Source organism: Falco peregrinus, chromosome 8, assembly GCF_023634155.1.
Source record: "Falco peregrinus isolate bFalPer1 chromosome 8, bFalPer1.pri, whole genome shotgun sequence".
NCBI classification, from domain to species: Eukaryota; Metazoa; Chordata; class Aves; order Falconiformes; family Falconidae; genus Falco; species Falco peregrinus.
Window position 1 is genome coordinate 20,548,301 of NC_073728.1, and position 24,917 is coordinate 20,573,217.

General features: G+C 39.8%; 1 protein-coding gene across 5 annotated transcripts in view; it reads right to left on the reverse strand.

Annotated features, from left to right (window-relative positions):
- The window catches only part of MAP3K20 (mitogen-activated protein kinase kinase kinase 20), a 92,651-nt gene that overhangs the window by 49,181 nt on the left and 18,553 nt on the right, over positions 1-24,917 (reverse strand). For all 5 annotated transcript variants that reach the window (XM_055811600.1, XM_055811599.1, XM_055811601.1 and 2 more), the window contains 5 exons: positions 11,938-12,025; positions 7,555-7,656; positions 6,722-6,787; positions 5,731-5,759; positions 5,489-5,626 (listed from right to left, as the gene is read on the reverse strand). In XM_055811600.1, the coding sequence (XP_055667575.1) occupies positions 5,489-5,626; positions 5,731-5,759; positions 6,722-6,787; positions 7,555-7,656; positions 11,938-12,025 (423 nt within the window). The remainder of the gene's footprint in view (positions 1-5,488; positions 5,627-5,730; positions 5,760-6,721; positions 6,788-7,554; positions 7,657-11,937; positions 12,026-24,917) is intronic.

The window sequence follows — 24,917 nt, forward strand, 5'->3', positions numbered from 1 at the left end:
ATTATGTGATTACGTTAAACTAAACATACACAGCATATAGAAAATTACTCTGTTCTCCTTGGTATCTTATAGATGCACTGTCCTTAGATATAGAAAGATCTCATAAGTTTGCATGCTTTTAGCCTTCTAATAACACAGTACCCGAGAATCTAAGCTGTTCAGTAGAAAAGAGTTTGGCATCACCAAAAAAGCTTCAAGCCAATGAATCCAACTAGTTTTTCTACCATAGGGGCTACATATTGGAACCAAATTAAGAGGCCCTTTGTACCTTCACTTGTGTATATGTTTTATTTTTCCTTGTCTTTTTTTTTTTTTTTTAATCAGAACCTTCATATACATAGCTTGTTACAATTATCTACATACAAACTTTTTCTTCTGCTCATATACCACGTGTAACAACAACAAAGACATCGTTTACGTAGGATCTGACCAAATGCATTAAGATCTTTACGCAAGTCTCTGTATTCAAGTATCTACATCCTCACTATTTGGGTTAGTTCCCAGGCTTATTCCAGCTACATCATTTTGAACGTATTCTGGCCAACTATGAAGTTAATTAGAAAGAAAATGTAAGAATATCAGCAGATGCAGCTCAAGCAGAAACAATGCATGGAAGCAGAGTTGGGCATTTAATCAAGTGAACAGGGTAGTCCATCAATAGACCTATTTGAATGGTTCTGCTAGAGTCAGAACACTGATTAGTAAAGGTAAGGGTATCTTGGAAAAATAAGTAAAAAGAGAGTTTTCATGGGAATAAGTAATATTTGGGAAAAGCTATCACAGAGGTATTCAAAGGCACCTCAATTTGTAATTCCAATTATCACCGCTGTACTGGTAGAGAAGGAAACTTAATGGCAAGAGAAGGAAATAACTTAGCAGTCCCATATACTTCAGACAAAAAATGCAGCATACAAAACAGCCAGTTTAAAACAAAAGCCCCTGGGCCAAATCCAACATGAAGTTGAGCAGCCTTGCAGAGCCACCTCATCGGTACAGCTGTACCATGAAGCCACAGAGAAAAAATTCAAGTTTGCCCATCAGATGGAAGATGTATTTAGATACTGCTCTAAGTAAAGAACATAATGAAATACATGTTAAATGTCTCCAAGAGCCCTGAGCTGGAAAACTCTGCTACCTTTCTTTCAGAAGACTGTAAATTTTAAGGGTTGTCTCGTTTCACTCATGCATGTACATTTGTGCAGAACATTTTGCACTGGATTCCTTTATCATGACACCTTTAGTGTTTATTTCCACTGCTGGTACGGATCACTGCCTTCCTAAACTAGCAGTGCTATCATAAAACACTTCAAGACATAAAACAGAGTTCAAGAGAAAAACAACAATCTGACACAATACACCTTATTTTTACTAATAGTAGAAGAAAGTAAAAGATAGAAAAGTGGGATGTCAGAAATCCTTGTATTTATTTACACAGGTTTAGAAAATGATCTAAACCAATGCACATTCAGGCCAATGGTATACATAAAGCCTTTCCTTCCAAAGGGGACAAGTCTCTATCTTCAGTTTTATAGGACTTTCAACCCCATCTCATGGATTAGCTACCCTGAGTCATCAGCTAAGGACTGATAACTGCATTATCAGTCTTTTAAAAAGCAGCAAATGGGTTATCTTCTGCATTCCCATTTGTCTCTTCCCATCCCCAGAGTCATTCAGCAGCAGAAAGAAAGAAGCCTGACTTACCCTGGCCTCTTTATTGTGAGATACATTCTCTTCATTTTCAGAACTGCCTCCCCAGCTCACCTCATATGGAAATCAATCTATCTTCCATTTCTGGTGTAATTTAATTGAGACTGACACGGTTCACTTCCCCTCCCATCTCTGATGGTGAGCATCACCTGCTTTCCTGATCACATCACTTCTCTGTGATGACAGACAGCAGGTGCTCACAGAGAAACAGCCAAGCTAGATATAATGATGGAAAACAAAGCAAGATCATTTAATATAGTGGTTTGTAACCTGTAGCCTCTGAAGATGTTGGGCTCTTCTCTGCATACAGAGAAACAGAAAAAGGAGAGACAAATGTATGAATGCTCATCCTATACATGAAGCTTAGAATAAGAACTATATGGTCTTCAGAAAAAGCTCACACACTTATTTCTGTAAGCTCAGCTGCGCATTTCAGTTCATATCTTCTCAACTATGTGACAACAACCAAAAGGAAAAAACCCAAAACAACAAAACGCCTACATCCCCAACCCAGTGCAAAGCTGAAGATTCAAAGTGCCATATAGGATAAGGAACATCCAAATGAGTAATTTGAGAAAAAGCAAACAGTCTGAACTTCTTCACTGAAAAAACCCAAATGTTTTCTCTTGGTAGGGAAGTGTTCACAGATGAGGGTCAGGAGCCACAATTAAGAGAAGTACAGCATGAGCAGAAAGTGTTGTACTCTTACAGGTACTGCCCTTAGGCATGAAAATTAGGTCAGTCCTCTCTGCATTGATCCAAGTGGAAGTTAAAGATCTCATAATTCTTTTCAAAAAGAGCAAGGGATAACCCCTGGAGCTGGCCAACATTCCCTCTATAAATAACATATGTCCTCATAGTTAGAGCAATGTATGAACTATTGCTAGGAGCATAACAGCTGCTACATTTAACGGCAGTCTCTATGCTACCAACAGACAATTAATGGCTTTACTTTTTTATTCTTTTAAGTGTTAAAATAATTCAGCTACATCACATAAGCTTTCTACGATTAAACACACTTATACTGATACACAAATACGCACTGCAAAAATTTTTGCCAGGGTAACACATTCTAAGCATATATCTTCATGATTTCAAAACAGCTTTTAGAGTGAACATTGTCATCCCACATACACTTTCATGTCTGGAAGAGATGCGAGGAATCATTTTTGAGCAACACAGAGCAACATATAAGTCAATTTCTGGGTTGATGACTTGCAACACTTGATATCTTGTTTAGAGTATAGGCTTGAAAATGGATAAAAATCACAGCATGGCTGAAGGGAAGTGCAAGATCTCCTGGAACATTTAACTTCAGCATTTCATGGCAGTATTATAAATTGTTTACTATATATCTCAGAGAGAATATATGGACCTCTTTAACCACCTATGAAAAGCAGGACAAGCTAATCTGAACATTAGCCTTAAACAGGGATGCAACTGTTCACAAAGAGGAAAACTCTTTACAGCGGAGGAGCAACTCTGACCGATAAGGCTGCAGAAAGCCTTTGACACTTCATGGAAAAAAGCTCTCGCACACCTTAAGCAGAATATTTAAAATCACAGAGTGGTTTGTGGAAAGAAAAGCCAGTCAGGGAAAAAAAAAAAAAAACCAACAGCAGAAAAGAAATTAAAGAAAACCATGGGGAAGGCAACAAATATTGCAAACAGAGTATCTATTCCTAGCATCTTACTAGTTTACATTTGAAAGGATTCTGTTCTTTGTTAACAAGACTTTAACTGAAGAAAAGCAGATTTGTCTCTCTAGCACAAAAGCTGCTGGCAAGTGTTACACTTTGAAAAGGGATTTTTAAATTCTGTTTTTATAGATGATAATGATTTGAAAAGACAAAAACACCCTTTCTAAGATTTTTTGTTTTCAGTCTCCTAGCTAATTCTCTGACAGTCTTACACTTATTACTGGGAGACTCCATCTTTCAATGTTATATTCGGACAATTTCTTGCTGGAATAACCCCATTATGTCAGTAATTTCATCAACAGAGAACTTGGGCCAATGCCATTCTTCATTTCTATGCCTGTAACTCCACTCTGAAAACAATGGTGTTCCAAGACTGGAGTTATAAAAAGAAATTCATTCCTAAGTGCTTATGAATTCATAAGCTTCCACCCACAGTAGAGCACATTAGCTCAAAAACAATATATTAAAAAATGAGGGTCATGTATTATTAGGCATACTAAAGTAGCAATATACACCCGTAACCACATTAAAATATTCTGGTAACACCGAACAGTTTTCATATGGAGGGTAGCTGAGTAGTTGAGTTTTACCTCCAAGCACAGAACAGTCAAAGGACCTTTACTTTTTGGACGAGGAAAAATAAGACTGTGTGACATACTGTTCCCAAGGCTCTGGTAATACTTGACATGATAAGATACTAAACAATTTCTTACCTTCTCCCACTTCTACAATGTTCCTTAAAGTCAATTCACACCAAGATGACTACGGAAGCGGTTTGAGCTCTAAGACCATGTCTGGAATTTCTTCTCTAACCTTTCTGCTCTGTTTTGAAACGGGAATGTCTCCCTTCAGTGGATAATATGTAATTGCTTCCAGTAACACTTTACTGTAACATTTACATTTGTTAGCTTATGTTCCGTTACTGTTTTGTGACCTAGTTCAGTTAAAGCAAGCAAGGATTTTGGATCTGCCAATATAGGCTTTTTCTTCCTCCTTGCAAATCTTCAGCCTTTCATTTGTCAGCGATGCCACATCATCTCTCATCTATTTTTTCACTATGAACAACTGACTGGAAAAAGGTTAAGTCATCTTCCATTAGGACATCAGCTTAACTACGTATAGCCGTAGGTGCTAGCTTAAAACCATAGTGCCTCCCTCACATCCGTCTCCTCTCACCACTCAAAGAAAAAGAGGCAATACTTGACAGGTACTGAAAGAATTCCTCATTCTGCCACCAACCCTTGTATCCACAACCAAAAACGGTCAATACACGGCTATGCATGGAAACTACAAACCCACTTCCTTTCCCCCCCAAAGTATTCATTCCTGTTCTCTGCCAGAGAAAGGCTATGGCACTAGGCACACAACTGGTCTGACCAGTGCGGCTATTTCTAGCCTATTTTGTATTACACAGCAAAACACAGCAAAACCAAATTAGAGTTTAACTGTGGACAGAGTGAAATAATTCACATTACTGTACCTGCAAACCTGAGATTCTGATGAACTTTGATTGTTCCCCCTTCAGAAAAATGGCAAAGCAATGCTGGCCTTTTCTGTATTTTCAGATGGGACCTGTACCTCCACAAAAGGCACAGTCTCTATTCTCACAGCTAATGATAGCAGGGTCTTTTAAACGATTAAGCATGGAGAAGTGGCTAACTTTTTAATATAAAATAAGCAATGCTCCCATTTTACAGAAAGTGGAACCCTAATCATTTCATCCTGTTTACACCTATTGCAAAACAGGCTTCTCCTCTGTTCCACCAAAAAACAAAAGCAGAGGTTCATGATGCAGATAGTTCAGTGGCTCCTCCAACCCTTCAGGCATAAGCTGAATACTTTTGGAAAAGCATGCACTTCCCACACTGGCATGCTGCTAATCTAATCAGATAAGGATCTTGCTAAACATGCAAGACATTGTTCTTCCTATAATTTTCAAACATATAATTATAAATTATGGGTCAATGTTGAAAGCAAGCATGGTATTTTTTGTCATCCTTATGTAGAATTGCTCTTGCATCTCTCTAATTCCATCACACCAGAGAACTGCTACTACACATAGGGAAATGAGAGGTACTCACTACTCCATATGAATATGTGTCGCATGTTTCAGACACTGGGAGACTTTGGATAACTTCTGGGGCCATCCATGGAAAAGTACCCACTAATGACATGTGTGTTGTATGTGAGTGGAACCTTGAGGCACCAAAGTCACAGATCTGGCAAAAATAAATAAAAAAATAAACAGATATTAGAGTATCAACCTCATTCATTAGGCATCAAAACAAGTAGCAGCATGTCTCTACAAATAAAGTGTTCATACCTTTAACACGCCATCAGCAGCTATAACAACTGAAAATGAAAAAACAATAGGTTACAAGAATGCTATTAAAAATAAACACAACACACTTTTACAGCAAAAGACTGCTTTTTGTCAAGAAAATGATCTCATGGTGAGCCAGCACCTGAACATGCACACATGCACAATTGCCCTGGTTTCCTTGAGAAGCTTTAGAGAAGATCTGCTGACCTGCAAGCCTCTGAACAAACGCAAAACCTTTCAGGCCTTACTGAGTTCAAAGGCAGCAACACAGCTATAGATAAAACACAGATAAACTCCATTCTCCCCAATCTAGTTAGGCTTAACAAGAAGCTCTCTGAAAGTTTCATTAATAAAAAATCTTTCAAGTGAGGTGAGATCTAGACTCTTCTTAACTTATCTCCCTGTGTGCATTATTAAAATCCGTGTCCCTCCTACCCCACTACTATTACTAGTGAAAATTTCAGTTAAAAGGCAATGTTCAGCAAATTTCAGAAATGGTTGTCAACTGCCAAGTACAGACTAACCAGTGCAGCTCCACACTGAGTGCATATTACTCAACAGCATGAGTATCTATGTGTCAAACGTCAAAACAGGCCCCAGTAAAGGTAAGATTTTCAGATAAGAAATAACAGACCTTATCCAGTCTATTGTGTCTGGTGTCTGCCAGCCTTTTCTGGTACTCAACCTTTCCAAATAGAAAAAGGAAGTGAGGAGTGTCCAGGCAATGTCTGACAGCTGCTAAGCTGGGTACAATCATGGTCAGCAAGACACAACTTGAAAGAGCCCTCCACAGCGCTCTAACTGTAATGAAGCGTAGAGAGGCTCAGGATGGGGAGGAGGGAACAGGCTCTTCTGTGCCTCAACATATGTAGCTTGATGAGAGCCAAGGTGTGTGTTAGTACTGCTTGTTCACAAAGCTGAGGTATAGATTTAAAGGCTACGTTAACAGGTAACAGCAAATGCAAAGCGTTTCAGTGTTTTGCTACTTTACCATTCCTGGACTTCAGATCTCTGTGGATTACTTTGACTGGAGCTTCCATGTGTAAATAGTGCATTCCTACACAAAACAAGGGAGCAATCTAGTTAGGCAGGCTGAGTGTGGCCATCACGTATCAGCAGTCATGTGTTCTGGTTGCCATTAACTGTACTCCCTACAAGCTGGCATACCTGTATGCCATATTGATATACTGCAGGAGAAGCAAAGTTTCCCATAATCTGAGTAAAAAACACTAAGCAAAGCTCATATATCTCTCAGAGCATGTATATGGGTATTTTAATGGCTTTTAATGTCATACTTGGTTATTTTTTCTAAGGTGGTGTCCACACAGGGAAGCCAAGATACGAGTTTACTCTTTGTTCATTAGTTTACACTAATTCTTGTGCGGTCACAGAGAACACAAAAGATGAAACAGTTTGTTCTGCATTACTATATGAGGAATTTCAGTATGTCTGCTGAGAGTAAGTCCTTAGCTTTCTTAAACGTCCCAATTCCAAACAAATGTAAGGATAATTATGCACTTTACCTCATAATTACTCTATATCAGCAGAATTATCCTCTTGGGACTCAGGGGCAAACCAGAAGTAAAATTGGCTCATAGAAGCCATGTTCACTCCAGAAATTGGCTTCCTAATAACCCAGGAACGTATTAAAAAGCACAGTGAATAGGGTTTGCTTTTTTTATGTACATTTGGTTAGTTTGGGTTTTTTTTCTTGATTTGAATAAGAAAGTATATGAAGTCAGAAAAGCCTTCCTAAGGAAAGCATCTCCAGCTGTACACTTTGCTGCCTGTGTAGGACAGTAATGCACCGCTTCTCTTGCTTACCTTTAGCTATGTCAGTTGCCCAGGTCATGATATGATCCATATCCATCTCTTCACTTTTGTTACTATTAATGTAATCAAACAGTGAGCCAGCAGAAGCATACTCTGTTAAAAAACAACAACAAACTCACTCACATGACATTTTAAAACACTGCATCTAAACTGAAAGATCCAAGGGAAACTCTGCCAGTTCAGAAAGCAGTCAGCCTCTGGCTTAATGACAAAGAATTTGGGTTCAGCAGTTAATATTATTATTACAGTAGTAGAAGAGTCATAGTCTGTTCTGATTATCCCAACACAGATATAATCTACTGCTACGGGTAAACAAACAAACAAAAAAGGTACAATTATGTATAACAATAGGCATTAAAATGAAAAGGCATTAGAAAGGTTGGGTGTCTAGAAAGCTCAGGCAAAGCAATTCAAATTCCAGAGCAAAAAGTTCTGGATGCTCCTTGTTCAGGATCAACAGACCTTTTTCTTAACTTCTCTCAAGTACACCTACAGAAACCCACAGCAGGACTACATGGATATAAACAAGGGATTTTTTGGCCTGTTGGTGTTTGCAAGTGTGGCAGATGGAATCCAGCCCAACTGTCAGAGCTGAGAGCTGGAATAACAAGCTAGTTACACCTACATGCATTTGGGTGTGAAACTGGAGACAACTAAAACCTCCATAACACCACTTTCATATAAACTGAACTTCTGGCATATCTAAACTTGCTGCTCCTGATCAGAAGAACAGTTAATGGATGAGAATTTTGTGGTATCAAAACCTGTTTCCAAAGACAAGAGGATACGCCCCACTGGTGAGCAGTACTGCATATAAATCATGCCCCATAACAAAGGATGATTTATTTTTTTTTTTTTTTTTTAAACTAGGTGTTACATATGTAATATTCTGTTAGGAAGAAAGGGTTTGCAAGCAGAAAGGGAAATTAAAATTTTATTTTCCTATTTCCATGGAGGAAGAGAGTAGCAGATCAAATCATTTGTTATGAAAAACATGGAATGATGAAACTAGAGATCTGACCCTGAGGTAAGCAGGCCAGATTTCCATGTGCTGCAGGTCACGTTCAGCAATCTAAAGGCTGTAGCTCCTCTGCTTAGTATTTATTAAATAAGCTTTATGCTTGTTTAGTATTCATTCATGTTTCACCGAAAAAACAAGAGAAGGTTGGTCAGTTGAAGCAGCTGACATGTTTTCTTCTATCTGGTGGCCAAGACAGAGTGGGCACATGCCACCCAGTATAGCCCATATAGCACAAAGACCAGGGGGATGCAAGAAGCAACTTTAAGTTTTCATCAGTCTCTCCCAAGGGTATTCGGCATGCTTCTCAGGCAGAATTTAACACCTATTTGCGAGACTCCCAAAATCTTCATACCTAAGGTGGCAAAGCAGCTGGCATTTGAAATGCTCAATTTCAGCTATTTCAAAGCAGCCACAAAATCATTCCCTCTAAGAGTACATCAAATATATCCAAATTGTGGTTAATAATATTAATGAATGATACGTGACAGACTAAATGCATAAAAAATAAACATTGGTCCTTATCAAGGAAATCAAAACCATTGGGAGATTGCTGCGTGGGGAAGGAAGCTCTGGGACAAAACTGCTCTGCAGCCTAGAACATGGTAGGTCATATGAGAAGATTCTGGCGCTAAATGGAAGGAAAGAGGGAGAAAATTGGAACTCCCTTGAAAGTAAACACTCAAGTGGCAAGTTAGGTTCAGGACCTGCTGCTGAAAGGAGCCACTGCAGGAGACAGAAATGTTGCTTCTGATGTCACCAAAAGAGGAGTAAGCTGCTGACCTGCACATTTCCTCAATTAAAACATGAGCTTTTTTTACCCATGATGTCATCATCTGTCTTATAAATGGATTCTTCAGGAATAGGTTGGCTGCACGCTTTGCATGCCTTTACAATGCATAACTTGAGCTACCAGGGTCAGGGACAACGCAGCTCCCCGAGCCCTTTGCCACTCTGTGTGAACAGAGGCAAGCAAGTGTCAATCAACAAAGCTCAATCCTTTAGTATTTCTTCCATGTATTTATTGTGCCACAGGTTTTTACTAGGAGCCTACAGATTTGGAAATCATATCACGACAATAATTTTCTGTCAATAACGGAAAAGAGGTATTTGCTTTAGAAAGAAATGCTCTGAATGCCTGACTGGACCCACCCTGCGATGGGCTGTGCGATGCACCACACGCTTCTGTGCAGACAGGGGTCACAGGCTCTGAAAACCTTTTGGGAGGTGGCAGCTGCGGTCAAAAACCAGATCTGAAAGCTAGACATCAAGACCGCTGTTGACAGAGACAGCCAGTCACACCTAGAATGATGTGATCCACGTTAGCAGCTCACCAGGCAGGATGATCAGTTAGAACACTGACATACATCCCAGCAGGGAAACGTGTTTTGACTGCAGATGCAGCCTTTCGCAGAGAACTCTCTGACAGTCCCACGCAAGCTGTTATGGGCAGTGAACGCTTGGTACATGCCAATGCTTGGCTGAATGCCCTCTCATCTCCATCACTCTGAAGAAATATTAGTTCCTCGGGATTTCTTCTTGTTTGGGATTTTCCCTTGTAAGAAATGGATCTCTGACTAAACATGGGATTAAGTCTGCAACACTGAAGGCCATCCAGAAGATCATGGAGTGAAAAACTTTCTAAAAGGTCTTTCAAGTGCAATTAACATTTCTTCTCTCAGTAGCCATTCTCTCATTTGAAAATAGTGTGGGAAAACAGACCCTTGCTTCCCTTCCAACCCACGGGACTGCAGTCTCCTTGGAAGCTGCAGGGAGAACCAATGCAGTTTGTTAAAGCTTTTTTCTTTAGCCAGGGTGGAATCAGAGCTCCCCAAGTAACAAAGTGGTTGGACTACACAGCATAGTCTTTTTCTCACAGATGGTTAGAGTCCCCATTCCCAATGACATAATGAACTACTTCAGCGGCTTTCTGTCCTGTGACTGGCAAGCAGGTCAAATGTCTTTTGAACGTTAACCTTCTGTGAGACCAAACTGAGGCCTTTCTGACACAGACATCACCCTGCGTTGTTGATTACATATCTCCTTTGTTACTCTGCTTGCTGGTCGACACTTATTACTCTTATGTTATAAATTATAGTAAAATTACATTACTTGATTTACTAGCTTTATAAAATTTTTAGTGCTTTGAGAAGGTATTCAAGTTCCTGCCTATATGCTGTCACTAGTGCATCCTCTGAGTGGCATAGACTGTGGTCACCTATGCCCCTCTGGAGTACTGGTTGCAACACCGTGACCTCCAGTAGGCCGATGCTCCGTAAGTAAAGCTCCCCATGATCTGAACAGCGCAGTATTGCAGATGTGCTCCCACCGGATTACACTGCCATCTACTGTGATAATTGGATGTCTAAGAGACAGGTAGAAATAACTGAATTTTCACAGATTCTCTCCATCCGAGAACCAGTAAAAACCTGAATGGCAGTGTTTCAAACTGGTATTACACTGTGCCACGTGCAAAGACTACTCTTCACATAACACTCTTTGAAGTGTTACAGACATGCCAAAACATGTCTCCTAATCCACGCTTTCATGGTTTTTACCTCTCCAAACATGTGTTTCAGCAGAGGGTAGATTTCTTTGCTTAGGGTTTATTTTCTACTGCTATCTTACCTAGTTTCTCCCATACAGGAAAGGGACTAATTACATTATCTGTTATGTAATTTTGTATCTGGACCAACTCCCAAGGGAGCTTAAAACGGTGATAGAAGAAAATACACCAAACCCACTCAAACTCCAAAGATCCCAAAACCCAACAAAACCACAAAAGCCAACCTCTGCATAATTCCGAGAACATGAGAACGAATGAAGCCTAGTTTCCAGTTGAATAAATGGAGTTGTCTTATGGTGTCTAATAAACCACTATTTCAAGCTCTTCCCACAGCTGGGAAGTTCCCAGTGCAGATTCTCCTATTTTCAATACAGGCAGAACTCACTGTGCACCTTTGCTCTAAGCAGACTCTCAAGCCTTTCCTTTTTACAAAACATGCCAGAACTTTGTATCATGAGAACCTCTACTTCTGTCACACGTCAGTTAAAATGGAAAATCAATTTACAGAACAGGGTAAGAGAACATAGTAAAAGCTTCTATTTGAAGGAGTGCTGAGTTTGTGTATGAAGACAACCCCAGGCTCCAACTGTCTCTGTGCTGCTACCAGCCACACTCCCAGCCTGGTTCCCACCTCCAGCACTCCAACTTACATTGAGGCAGGTGGTGCTGAGCACTCTAACGTCCAAAGAAGGACAGAGCAATTAGCAAAACACTGAAATTGGGTAAAGCCAATACCTTCTAACACTGGAGTTCTACAAAATTGAAACAAAGGTCAGACAAAAATCCTTACCTGTAACTATGCCATAATTTGGAGGTTCAATGACAGCTCCATAGAACTGAATGATGTTTTTGTGACTGAGGACACTGAGTATTTCTGCCTGTTGAAAACAAACGAACAAGTTAGACAATTAAGAATGGGACATTTACTACAATAGTTGATTTTATACCCAAGCAGGTATACACACACACACACACATATATAAAACATACATATAAACACACACATGTATCTAGGAAAAATTGTTCACAAATGCTTGGCATTTGAAAACATCCCGAGAGAGTTTGGCAAAAAAAAATAAAAAAAAACCCAACTATTCTTTTATGGCCAAGGCACAGATGTAGAAGCTAAGTCTTTGGAAAAACTGAAGGCCTTGGAAAACTTTGTTCAAAAGAAGGATCTGCAATTTTTGGCAGAGTTGCAGCAGCCCTATCCAGAATTTGTGTTTATGCACAAAGTACTACGGGTTCAGCAAGTCCAGCACTTCAGGCTGTGAGAGCATACCATGCACACGCAGTTCCATCCAATATTTACTGGAAACGTGGAGTTTCCAGGCATGCGCTGTAGGGTTTGATGGAATACACACAGCAAGCAAGCTTGAGAGTGCCAAATAGCCAGCAGTGCAGTTGACACTGCTCCTCAGAGAAGACTGCAGATGTTTGGAAATTCTGGATAAATATACAAAACCTTCAAATTCCACTTGAACAATGCTTCTAGGTTTGAGGATGAGACTGGAAGACAATGAGAATGTATCCACAGAAATAGAAACCTTGCAGTTTTTGAGAAAACAGGTCAGGTATCTCCTTCAGGGTCTCTCAATAGTTTTGCTTCTATAGTATATTAAAATAAATACTCAAGATACTTTAGACAGATGTTTTTACCCAAATATACTTACCATGCAAATACAGATACATACTGTTATATATTTTTGTTTACAGCAACGCATTACTTTAAGACTTTGAGATTATGTTAACTCTATACCAGCCAAGATCATCTAACAAGAACAAAATCACAACTAATTTCTCTGAACTTATCAAAAATATCTGATCTGACATATCCCTTCTCAGATCCCTTGACTGGCTGTAGGAGTTTACTGTTTACCTCTAGACAAGTCCTCCCACATTTGCTTAGATAGCTGCCAATTAAATTATTTTGTGGCCTTGTAGATTCACTGGAAACACTATAGCAGCTTTGATGCAGAAGACCATGGTACATCAGCTAGTGCTCCTGTAATAAATGTAAAGCCATAGCAAAGCAGTATTTTTTTGACCTGTGTTTTATAGCTGGTACCATGATACATGTGCATAACTGCATGATTACAGATAAAGGCATCATATGGCTCAATTTTTTGCTGTTGTTGCTTAAAGCCTTTTTTGAGTAACTTCCACACAGTTATGAATTAAGACCTTTATCTTTAGCTAATGCACTGACATATATACATACTTAATTAAATCTTTAACTATAGCTTTGAACTTAACTTGGGTCACAGTATTCTTTATGCTGCTTAGCCTGCTCAGCAAGGGAAACAGTGTTACTATGAAGTGAGTAATCTTTTTTCACAATACCAGTAATTTGTAAAATATACACTGTTTTCAGCAAATCATACTGCAGACTGAGTCGCCGACAAGTCCACAAAATAACTTAATCGGTAGCTAGCTAAGCAAATGTGGGAAGACTCATGTGCAGGGAAATTGCAAGGCTCCTACAGCCAGTCAAGGGATCCGAGAAGGGATCTGTCAGATCTCTGCTCTCCAGCCGCAGCCCCACCAGCCTCCGAAGGCAAGGGACTCCGGCACCAGCACTGCCTGCTTCATGAGCTGCACCTCCAACCTTCTGTAGTAGGCTGGAACATGCAGATTACAGCCTAGTTAGTCATTCAAAATGCCATCTCCAAGGGCTAGCAAACCCAAGATCCCTATACTTCAAAAACGTTTGTATCATGGTTTTATCTTCTTTAGGAAGTACCAAACTGGGGAATGTCCTCCAGTTCCTACCCCATAAACAGGACCCCTCATACTCCTTGACTGCCTATCTGAATACTGTTTGAAATGAGACAGGAATAGCAGGCCACAAAGAACATTAGACAAATTATCTAGACCATCTTTTCTTGAACACCTTGGTCAAGATGAGTGGAATAGAAATATCTTCTTGTACAGTATTTAAAAATCTGTGTCTTCAAAGCACTGTGCACACCACCTGCTGGCGTTTACAATAGATGTACCTCAACAGCTCATCAGAATTAAACTGACTGGTCTCACATTCAATGTTCCCATGGCATAATATATTTAGGTCCTGGCTACTACATAAGTAGTCCTACATGAATCTTCCATAGAGAACGATTAAAAATGCCACATGATGAACACACCCAAGTGCCATAGCTCCCTATTCCACTGCAGCAATGTGCAGAACCCAGTGACCATCTGCTGTCTCACACAACATGTGGCTCGATCCAGCAGAAGCCCACCAGGCTCACTGGACAACAAGAGGGGCTGCACTGCAGCCATCACCCAGTGCTACCCTGGAATGGGTAACCACCACGAGCAGCACCGGGCCAAGAGGATGAGTTCTTTGCTGCCACAGGCATACTGACACAGTGCTTTGTTATTTGGAGAGTCAAAAATAATTAATTTCTAAGATAATCTTACTTACAGCGTATTACAGACTGAGATCACATTCCAGGAGTAAGAAGAAATGCTGTGTCGACCATGGCTAATAATATCATCTTCACATTCATGTTCATACTCTAACCCGGGCTTTAACAGACACCAAAGGAAGCTTCCATCTAAGATTAAGGAAAGGCACCCACTAATTGCCCACAGATATTCCAAATTAAGAACTGGGGGGAGAAAGACGCCAACTCTTTCTAAGGACCACTACTTCTGAAAGAAATCCTTTCTAAACACTTTTAATCACTTTGCTGTTGTTAGCACTAGCGATTCTGGACTATTCCTTTCATGTTTTGCTCTTTTCAGTTGTCGTAGATCAGCTGTGAACTCTTATTAGCCAATTTAAAGACACTTATTCCTTACAGCGAGAACAAATCAATCCACATCTTTGAAGCTTTTGTACTTTTTTTGACAAGGAGGTGCAATATTTCAATGAAAGACTGACTTTCAGATAGCAAATTACAAAGTGGTGGTTAAAGACCATTTTTTTCAAAGGTCTCTTAGGCACTTACAAGAATATTTAGAATCACCTTTAAGCATCAAACTCATACTTAAATCCAAAATGCCTAAATGCTTGGAAGAAAATCCTGCCATGCATCTGTCTGCCTAAAGGCCTCTGAAGCAGCCAGCCCTCACTGGCTTGGGCAAGACACACTTCCCTCCATAAAGCTGCTATCCATCTCACACAACTTAAATGAACATTAATTTCCTTCCTAAAGCCATGGTGACTACAAGTAACAAGTCTTCAATTACTTCCTTAAATTACTTTTTTGTGTGAAAGACAAATTTATTTTTTTTATGTTGGATTGAAGCAGAACTAGAGGAAGCTCAGCTGAAGGAAAGACACAACCCAAACACATAAATACAAACTCCTTGGACGTAACAGAGAGACACATTCAGACACAGAAGGTGACTGCAACAGAGCTGAGCGTTATGCTTAATCCTGTGATAAACTTAGTCACAGCCTGGTACTGATCATCAAACCACACTACAACCATTCACAATGTACTTACACCACAGGTATGGGTGAAATTATGTCCCTTTCAAGTCCCACTGAAGGGAATTATAGACTAGATGCTATTTCTCAAAGGCAAAGGGATTCAGAAATCTATACAAACTAATCCACTGTTTACGTAATTTAATCACTATCACAAAATCCAAGGTCAGATCAAATTACACTGGAAAATTTTAATTTAATTCTCACTCACCGACTCCTGTAGCCTTACTGTAAATCAAGCCCAGTTCATAAGAAAACTACAGTATAAGACTTAGGAACTCAGGTAATCCCTCAGTGTACAAACTAATTGTGTCCTATGAACCATGGTATGGATCATAGTGCTTAACTGGCAATTTCTTTTATGCCTGTTTAATCTCTGCTTATTGACATATGTGAAAATGTCAATTACATCATCTATGGCTGACATCACCCTACAGATGCTTCTAGACCCGCTAGTACTGCTCTTAAACCTTCTAGTACAAACAACTATGCATGAATAATCGTATCTGAAGTATTTTCAGGAGGTAAAAAAGAGGGGTCTTCCTGGAAGCCTTGTCTGCGTTCAGCAGTTTCTGGACAGAAACCACCAACACAGATTTGGAGCATAGCCAGCAGCAGATAATGGGACAAAACAACCTACCTGGAGAGTCTTAGTGGTGTCGTTAGGCTCAGCACACGCCTCAGCCCCCTGGCATGACACAACTCCTAGCTTGCTTTTGCTCTATCCAGTGCCGGTGCAGCAGGAGCAGCAGACGCATCCCAGCTCTGACAAGACCTTCAAGGTCAGCACTGACTGCAGATGTAGGCAACAGCCACCGATGCTGAGCCAGCATTACTCAGGAACACGGACAAGGCCGTATCGTCAGATCTTTAATTGCAGCCACAAAGGCAGTAAGGATGTGGATGGAGGCACTTTGCATACAGCTGTGTTGTTGCCTGCCAGCTACTCATACCAGCCACAGCTGCTCGTTAGAGCTCCCTATCCCAAGGCAGCTAAAGTTAGCAAAGACCACACAACTCAGCATATTTTAGTTACTCTGGTCTTCCTTGGAAATACGTTAGAAAGTTGTTATATTCACACACATAGTCAAGAGAAGTGATCAAGGGTTTCGGCTGTCAGGCTCTTCCAGAAGTACAGCTGGGTCTGCAAAAGAACATCTGTCTGCAGATTATCAAAAGTCTTCTCAGTATCAAAAGACTTTTTTGCTTGGGTCTGGGCAAACTGGGCCCACAGCAACTTAACCACCATTTCTTCCAGGTGCCTTTGGAGCAGCTGGCTGGAAAAGGCAAACTCCTGTCACCCTTCCACGCTGGCCCGAGCACGCTGGTTTAGGATTAACCCAGGAAACAGCTGTAGCCCCTCAGGAGAACATTGGGTCAACCAGCAGCCTAAAAACTCTCCTGCTAATAAATCAGTTAACTGCAGAGCAAGAGGCACCTTTGCTCTGTGCAGAATTACAGGGTTAGACATGGCTAGCTACTTAAGGAGTCCAATTAACACAACTTCTTTAACTGCCTTATAATATTTATTATTACATTGTGCAATAGTTTGATTATTTACTTTTCCAAATAAACATTTGCCATGTTTATTAAGTAGGTATTTAGGCACACTTAAGACAGCTCAGAAAATGTATTTTTTTCTAAGTCTTGTACCATTTTAAAGTCTTTGACCTTTGTCATGTTCTTGGGAGTGTTGTAGCTTAGTTGCTCTTGAGGTGGTTTACACTCTAATAAAAAGGGCAGCTGGATGAGACCAGTTGATGTTTTATTAAAATCATTCTATCACTGAAACCACATACAAAAAAAGACACAGAATGCTAACACAAATCAATCTCAAACCTTTATTTCCGTATTCATGCTCAGAAATACATTCAGTCTGTGTCCATTTCCAGTGCCTCAGGAATGCTCTCCTATGAATTCACTGATGTCTAATAATGGATGATGTTTCTTACAATACACTCATTTCTCTATGTAAACAAGCCCAAAACACCATTTCACAGACACAATACTAAGACAATCAGCATCTAAAGCTACAGTTCAGCTAGAAAACACTAGTAAAATATGCATCTTAGAATCCTACAGGATTATGATTTTTTTAAAATGTAATGCTGACAAGTCATTAAGCCAAAACAGAAAATTTCACACTTTTTTTACAAGGTACTTATGGTTTATATGCTTTAATATACATATTATACAGCTATACGATGATTCTTTTCAAATCCCATTAAGGTTTTGATAGAAGACAAAAATTACCTGCAGCAGATAATTTTCACTACTTTATTGTTTCTAACCTTTTCAAAGTTAAACCGAATACAATTCTTAATTAGCAGGATATAGAAAGTTTATGTAATTTAACTCTTTCTATTCTCATGCCATAGCCTTAGACAACTACCATTCTATCATTGCTAGCAAATTATCCTCTCAATATGCAATAAATAAAGGGATACTTAAATAATTTTAGAAATATAAAACTACTAGTAAGAATTATACAGTAGGGATGTTAAGCAATTATTACAGTTTTGAACATTAAAAAGAAAATCAAGCAGAAAATAACAATCTAGGACTTTGCCTACTGCTTTGTCTGTTCTTATAAAGTTTTGTAAGGAAAAAGAAAAACAAAAACAAAACACAAAGGTTTTGTGCTTTGGGGTCCCCAAGAAGAAAGCTAACTAGAAGCAAAGCACACTGATTATCCAGTTCAGAGAGTGTTTGTTAAACCTATTAAACTGTCTTTGTTATTAACAATGCAAGAGGAAAACCACAGGAACATGGCAAAGCCAAAAAATCCTCAGAGAGATCTTAAAACTGCAAAGAAGAGTTATCACGTGCTTTGATAAGTGCTGTGGGCACGCTCCCAGCACAAGTATGTTACCACCCATTTCAAAAGGCCATCATAGTTCTTAAAACTATGGTTGCATATTACTTGAAGCTGTGTGAGCTTGGCGTTCTTTTCAGTATTCATTTAGAGGATAACTTATCCCAAATATTTTCTACAGCCCATTAACAAGTTAAAACTCTTGTCAGCATTTGTTATGTCTTTGAAGACAGCCATATATATTCAGTGTTATTGGGATACAGTTTCATAAACCACACAGAAGAGTTAAATTACATTCTCATATTGATGCCACCAGCACTTCTCTAAATAACAGAATGTAAATACATCTACAATAATGTACAAAATGTACTTAAAAAGCATTTTGAGTGAGCAAATGTTTCAAAGCATCAAATCTGCATCAAAAATTATGTCCTACACTGTTACAAGTCCCAGAGAGTAAAAAGTGGAAATATAAAGGAAACTACTAAATTATCATTGCTAAATAATCATCTTATTATTTTAAATCCACTGTTTCATATCACCACACAATTCTCATTTTTGGAAATACTGTGGTAGAAACACACACTTTACCTTGTATTGACTTTTAGGTTGCAGTCTTGAAGGGGGAAAAAAAACATTACCAAGATACCTCAGTTCTGTTGAACTGTCACAATGTACCATATTGAAGGAAAACAGACATAAATTTATTATGTGCTGTAACATCTTATCTAATTTACTTTAAAATATTTCATTTGCATCATGCAGTAGCAAATGTGTATGAGCATATTAGGAAGTAAGGAACGCCGTAGGACATGTTACTAGTAAAATGTACTGGATATTGACCATTTGAAAGGAAAACTGAATTTTACACTCCACCACAACTTTTTATGGCAACCTTTGCACATAGCTTGGCAGTTTTAAAGATAATGTGAAGGCTATGGAATTAGAAGTACTGTCTAGTGAATTCAGAACATGCCCATCAAATCACTGCAAAGGCCTGCTCAGCTCACGGAAAGCAGGCTGGTCCCTCCAAAAATCACACAAGGAGATTTGTTCCAGTGATGTGGCAGTGGACCCTCTGCCTTACGCAGAAAGAGGGAGCTAGATCAAGTTAACTGGCTTGATCCTGCCACTGACGTACATCAGCCCAGTACAAGCACCACGTGGAACCCACCCAGCGTTACCCAAGCAATTGCAGGTTTATGGTGTTTGTCTTCCTCATGATGGGGGTTAAAAACTTGCTATCAGTGAGAGATGAGGCTGTTTCCAGAAGCTGCAGCATTTATGATAAAACTAAGCAAGGGCATTTTCTGCAGGAAATCCTTACAGTAAGGTTAAGATGACTGAAAACAGCTTTTAAAGTAAAGTTACAACTACATGGCCATTTACCACAAAAAAAACAACCAAAAACCACGAAACAAAAAAACAAACAAACAAAAAAAAGGAAAACGCACAAAGATTATGGAAAAATAACTCATTTTCATACCAGTTTCAGCTAGAAATCCACAACATCCAAACATATCCCACAGGAGCATTACATTTTGCAGCATACAGCCTGAGATTGTATCAGCATTTAATATTAAAGTACCTGATACAGGGAGATCTGCCAAGAACAAGAGGAATAGCATGGATTTCATTAGTGTTATTCACAGTTAGTAAAACCCTTCAAAACACACATAAACTATGTATTTGTAATGGCGTAAGAGTTTAGAAATGAACAATGTCCTGCAATATTATAAATATTTCATTCAGCCAGACTTAGAGTAAGAAGCTGCCTCCAGCTGCAAAGCAATACCAGCAATTGAATAGAAACAATGGATGAGTGGACTAAAGAGCAGGCTTGAAATACCTGAGCTCCCATAGAGCAGTTTATTTTCAGCAATCATCACTTCTCTTCTCGATGTTAGGAAATTTTCCCATTTACTCACAATCATTATGAACACAAGCCTGCTTTAACTGTACAGTATAGCAACAAAACCCACGACATCTCTAAAATGCTAGGGAGTAACAAAACATGAAACTGACTCCCTGCTCACTCCACAGGTAAGCAGGTATCATGGCTAATACGCAATACCCGCATCTTTCCAGAACCAACAATGGAAAAATATCCAAGGAAATTATTTCTGAGATCAAAGCCACTTCAGTCTCATCAGCACCTTGTTGAAAAGACATTCTGGTACAACAGTGACGGGCAAACCCAATCCCCTCAAGAAGTCTCTTGCAGTGCTTAGGAGCAACGGAAGAGGAAACGTCAAATAAACGCTGCCTGCAGGAAGGCTTGCTCCATGCGTATCCAGCCAGAGCAGTGATTCTTCTGAGGCCTGCAGAGTACTAGTAAGGAATCTGGATAAGACAACTCAGAAGAACAAGTCTCATCTCATTATACAGTGGCTTCTGCTGAACAATTAGTACAGACTGCACCAGAGACAGCAGCAGCTGTACTCACGAATCCTGATCCACTCCTCTAAAGCAGCTATGATCTTCCTACTGAAGTATTTTCTCCAACTTCATCATGAAAACTGTAATTTAACCAAGAAAAAGTGTCATCACGCTCTTGATGCGCACTCACTTCAGACCCATCTTAAGAGCAGATAAACCCAACCTACTGTACCTAATGACAGGGACAGAATTTGGTGGGGATCTCTCTTACTGGAATCCCAGTGATTGTTACAATTCCAGAAAAAGTTCTTCAACCAGGCAGCTGAGCCTGCTCATGAAACAACACAGCACAAGATGTCTTACCTCTCTCACATATTAACACCAGCTGCTGGGGAACCATGTGGGATTTTGCTTTTCACATGGGCTATGAGAGCTCTGTAGGAAGGTTCTCCCCAGTTATCACTCAAAAATTACCTGCCCCTGCAGAAAAGCAAAGAATCACCCCTATGCAGAGACCACCTACTTTAAAAAAAGACATAAAACTTTCAGCACAGAAATTCTAGCTGTGACCAGCTGGCATAAAAGAAAGGAGAGAAAGTAGCTGCCAGCTACAGATGTTCTCCCGCTGAAGCGTCTGAGAGTCCTCCATGGACAACAAGCATTTTTCCTGGCACATTTACCTATGCCATAAGCACAAGCTCACAAAAACTGGGGTTTTCAAGAAAATGAGTTGTCACCATAATCTGAATCTCTGACTGCTGTACACTATCTGAATGCATTATCTGCATGATGCACGTCATGGTTTTATGTGCAACTGTCAAAACAGTCCACCATGAATCACGGTGGTTCATCACGAACCCGCTTCCAGTTTTGGTTTTACTATGCATTAGTGACAGATCACCTTCCTTCCTGAATCCCGAGCAGCAAGCTTTCCCCTGTGACTTAGCAAGTCTTCTTTCTCTTTACCATGACTTAAGCAGTAAGCACCCTTCCTCAGGTTACAGCGAGATCTCCCTTTCACCTTGCCGGGATTGGCAAGAACAGCCTCTGGAAACACAGGACTTCCAACTCCACCAAAATCTGATTTGCACCTTCTCCAATTGCATGTCACTGCCCTTTAACCAGAACCATGCCATCATGCCATAGCCAGAACAACAAACTCCATAGCAGCTCTCTGGCTACGTCCACACTACCACCTAGACCACTAGGGAACAGAGTCTCCATTCCCAACAAAACTAAAGTTTCAGGACATAAATTCCCTATCTGCTTTTCAGAAAAGTCAGTCTTCTTTGTCTAAGATTGAAAATTGTATTTGACTTAGAAACTTGGCTCAAATGCTACCCCTACTGGGTAGTGATGGTCAAAAAATTAAAACTAAACAAAACCTGAAACTTCAAGCTTTTACCTTTATAGGAAAATAGATCAACTGTTTATTTTTTTCTTGGGATTCTTCTGCCTACCTTCACGGTAGCTCAAGCTCTTTCTACTAAGACAAAATAATTTCATTTCTAATCCTTGTTATTAAGAAATCGCTTTCAGAAAGAAAACTTAAAAAAAAAAAATTATGTTGACATATTATCTATACAAGAATAGAAGTGGTCAGCCTCAAAATACATCATCTAAAAAGGCAGTAACTTGAATACCAGTATCAGTGTATCAGTATCAGTATCCACTTTGTATAAAAGTGGAAATCTAGATAGAACCTATCTAGAAGAGTAAGAGAGACTAGTTACAGTAACCTGGTATCCCTCGAAGGCAGAGGCAGTAAGTTTTGTGAGCTGCAGACTTGAAAGGAGCAGAGAACTCGCAGTTTTTGTACCACCACAGGACACCAAATTAAGCCAAAAGTCTGACCTTCTCATTGCCCTTCTCCAACCACAGAGCAGTATCCCAAGCCAGTTCCTTCCCCAAAGTTACAACAGAACGACCAGAGGTACTATAACCTCCATCCATGTCTGTGCTACAACCTTGGCTCTGTGGTTCAAACCCACCAGAAAGAGCTAAACTGAATAATGAGCCAAACTGAGAACGCAAAGCCTGAGACCTGCTCCAGCTTTGTGATGGTTTGGTCGAAGGGAGCACATGCAAGCCGGAAGCATTTCCTCTAAGGAGAGCTGGAAATGTGGAAAAATCACAGCATCACACATACCATTAATTCTCATCCTCTAACATGTACAAAGTGTTTCTGAGAATTGTTCTAACTCACACACACAAACAGATGAAAATTTCTAGAAGATGACAGATGTAGGAAAAGTGGTAAACGGAATACAGTTGAATGCAAAAATAACAGTACTGCAATAAAGTTCCACAGTGTAACCACAGTGTATTTTAGGGTAAACATCTAAAGGCAAAGAACATCTTGCAACCACACTCAGCTCTAGCGTTTCTCCATTTTCAAGTTTCTACTTCCACACCAGTAATGTGCACCTTCACACTTAATTTGAATTTTTCTTCCACCACTTTGTTAGAAAAATTCCAGACACATCAGAAATAAATATGAGAGAAGCATCACACACATACCCAAGGGGGAATTAAGAACATTTAAAGGGCCGGTTAATAAATTGGGGATCATCTATTTTGTGATTACAAAACAGCTGACTTGCACTACTTCCTCCATCACCCTGCACTGTGCTTCCTGAGGACCTACAATACATGAAACAGCGAAGAGGAAGTGGGAATGTATTACATGAGCCCACAGCAAATTCAGGACCAGGGTCACACCATTAATGAAACCTCTCTCCCATGGGCTGTACCTGAAAAGCCAAAGAGGAGGCATCAGGCTGCAGCTAATGACAATCCCAGTCTGAACCTGAGTGCAGCATAAAGAATTTGCATCTCTTCCTATTCTAGCAATACCTGTAGTCCTTGCACAATTACTGTTTGATTTATGCTCTGAGTATGACAAGGATTAGATTGGCAAGGTTCACTGCAATGAACAGAGCGCACACATGAGCTGGATCCAGGGCCCAGGAGCTCCGTGCTGTTTTGGTGGCACAGAGCACATTCAAACTTGCAACATCTCCTTTGGTGTGGAAGAATAACAGCATCCCATATACCACAGCCTCCCATTTTCCAAGACCAAAGGTATGCAAAACTTGTCTGAGGACCATTCTAATTTACATTCAGGGAGAAATCAGCTCCCACTGAGGATCAGACACAAGCAGATATAATTTTCCATGCCGCCTTCAGCTCAAGCAAGGGTGGCACGACTTTAAGCATTCTCTTTCATCCAAGCAAAATCATCCTCTAGCAATAGCGATCACAAAGCTTCGCTGCCTGAGACACGTCTCTCTAGTGGGCACAGCCAGAACTCTTTTTCCACCCTGTCAGAGTGCTATAATGCTACATGACATCTCCCCTCCCCTTCCACATATGCGGCTGCTGTGCTGTGCACTTTACTTGCAAAACCACTGTCCTGCTGAGGGTGTTCACTTACAGGGGGCAATTCCCTGATCCCAGGGAAAGTCCTTTCTGCCTGGAAAAAAAAAAAAAAAAAAAGAGAAGAAAAAAAAAAACCCACCGTGGAGGTTAGGAAGGCTAACTTTCTTACAAGAAAGATGCAGTATTGGCAGGGAAAAGGTACCCAGAGAAACATTTCTTCTTCAGGTGGAATTAGTGGCATCTTGTTATTAGTATACAGTGTTACTATAAAGAGCTTTCAGCTGATCCTGTATCTCCACAAGGCAGTCACTGCCTGCCTGCCTTCCTGAGTTTGAACTGCTGCAGTTCGGAGGGCTTAGAGATTTCTCTTCAAGGCCCATTTCATCAATTATCTCTATCTTTATCAAATCTGGATATAATTACCATAGTTGGCTCTGAGTGGAGAATATAAACCCATTTGGTGATCACTGTTGTGCAGAGCAAGTGTGATGGTCTCACATATAACTGCAAACCTTGCAAGTATTATTTATTAATAATTCAACCATGAATTATTCCATATTGTATCCACAGGGACAGTACTACATTGTTAGTTTCAGAGATGGTTTGGAAAGGAAGAATCGTTTTTAGTTTTAGCTGGGTAAAGATTAGAAACCTGTCTTTAGCACTTTCAGGACAGATAATTTTGTGATGAATGCTCATAAATTGCTAAAAACCTAACTACATTTTTAGCTAATAAACTGTTTGAGAAATAAAA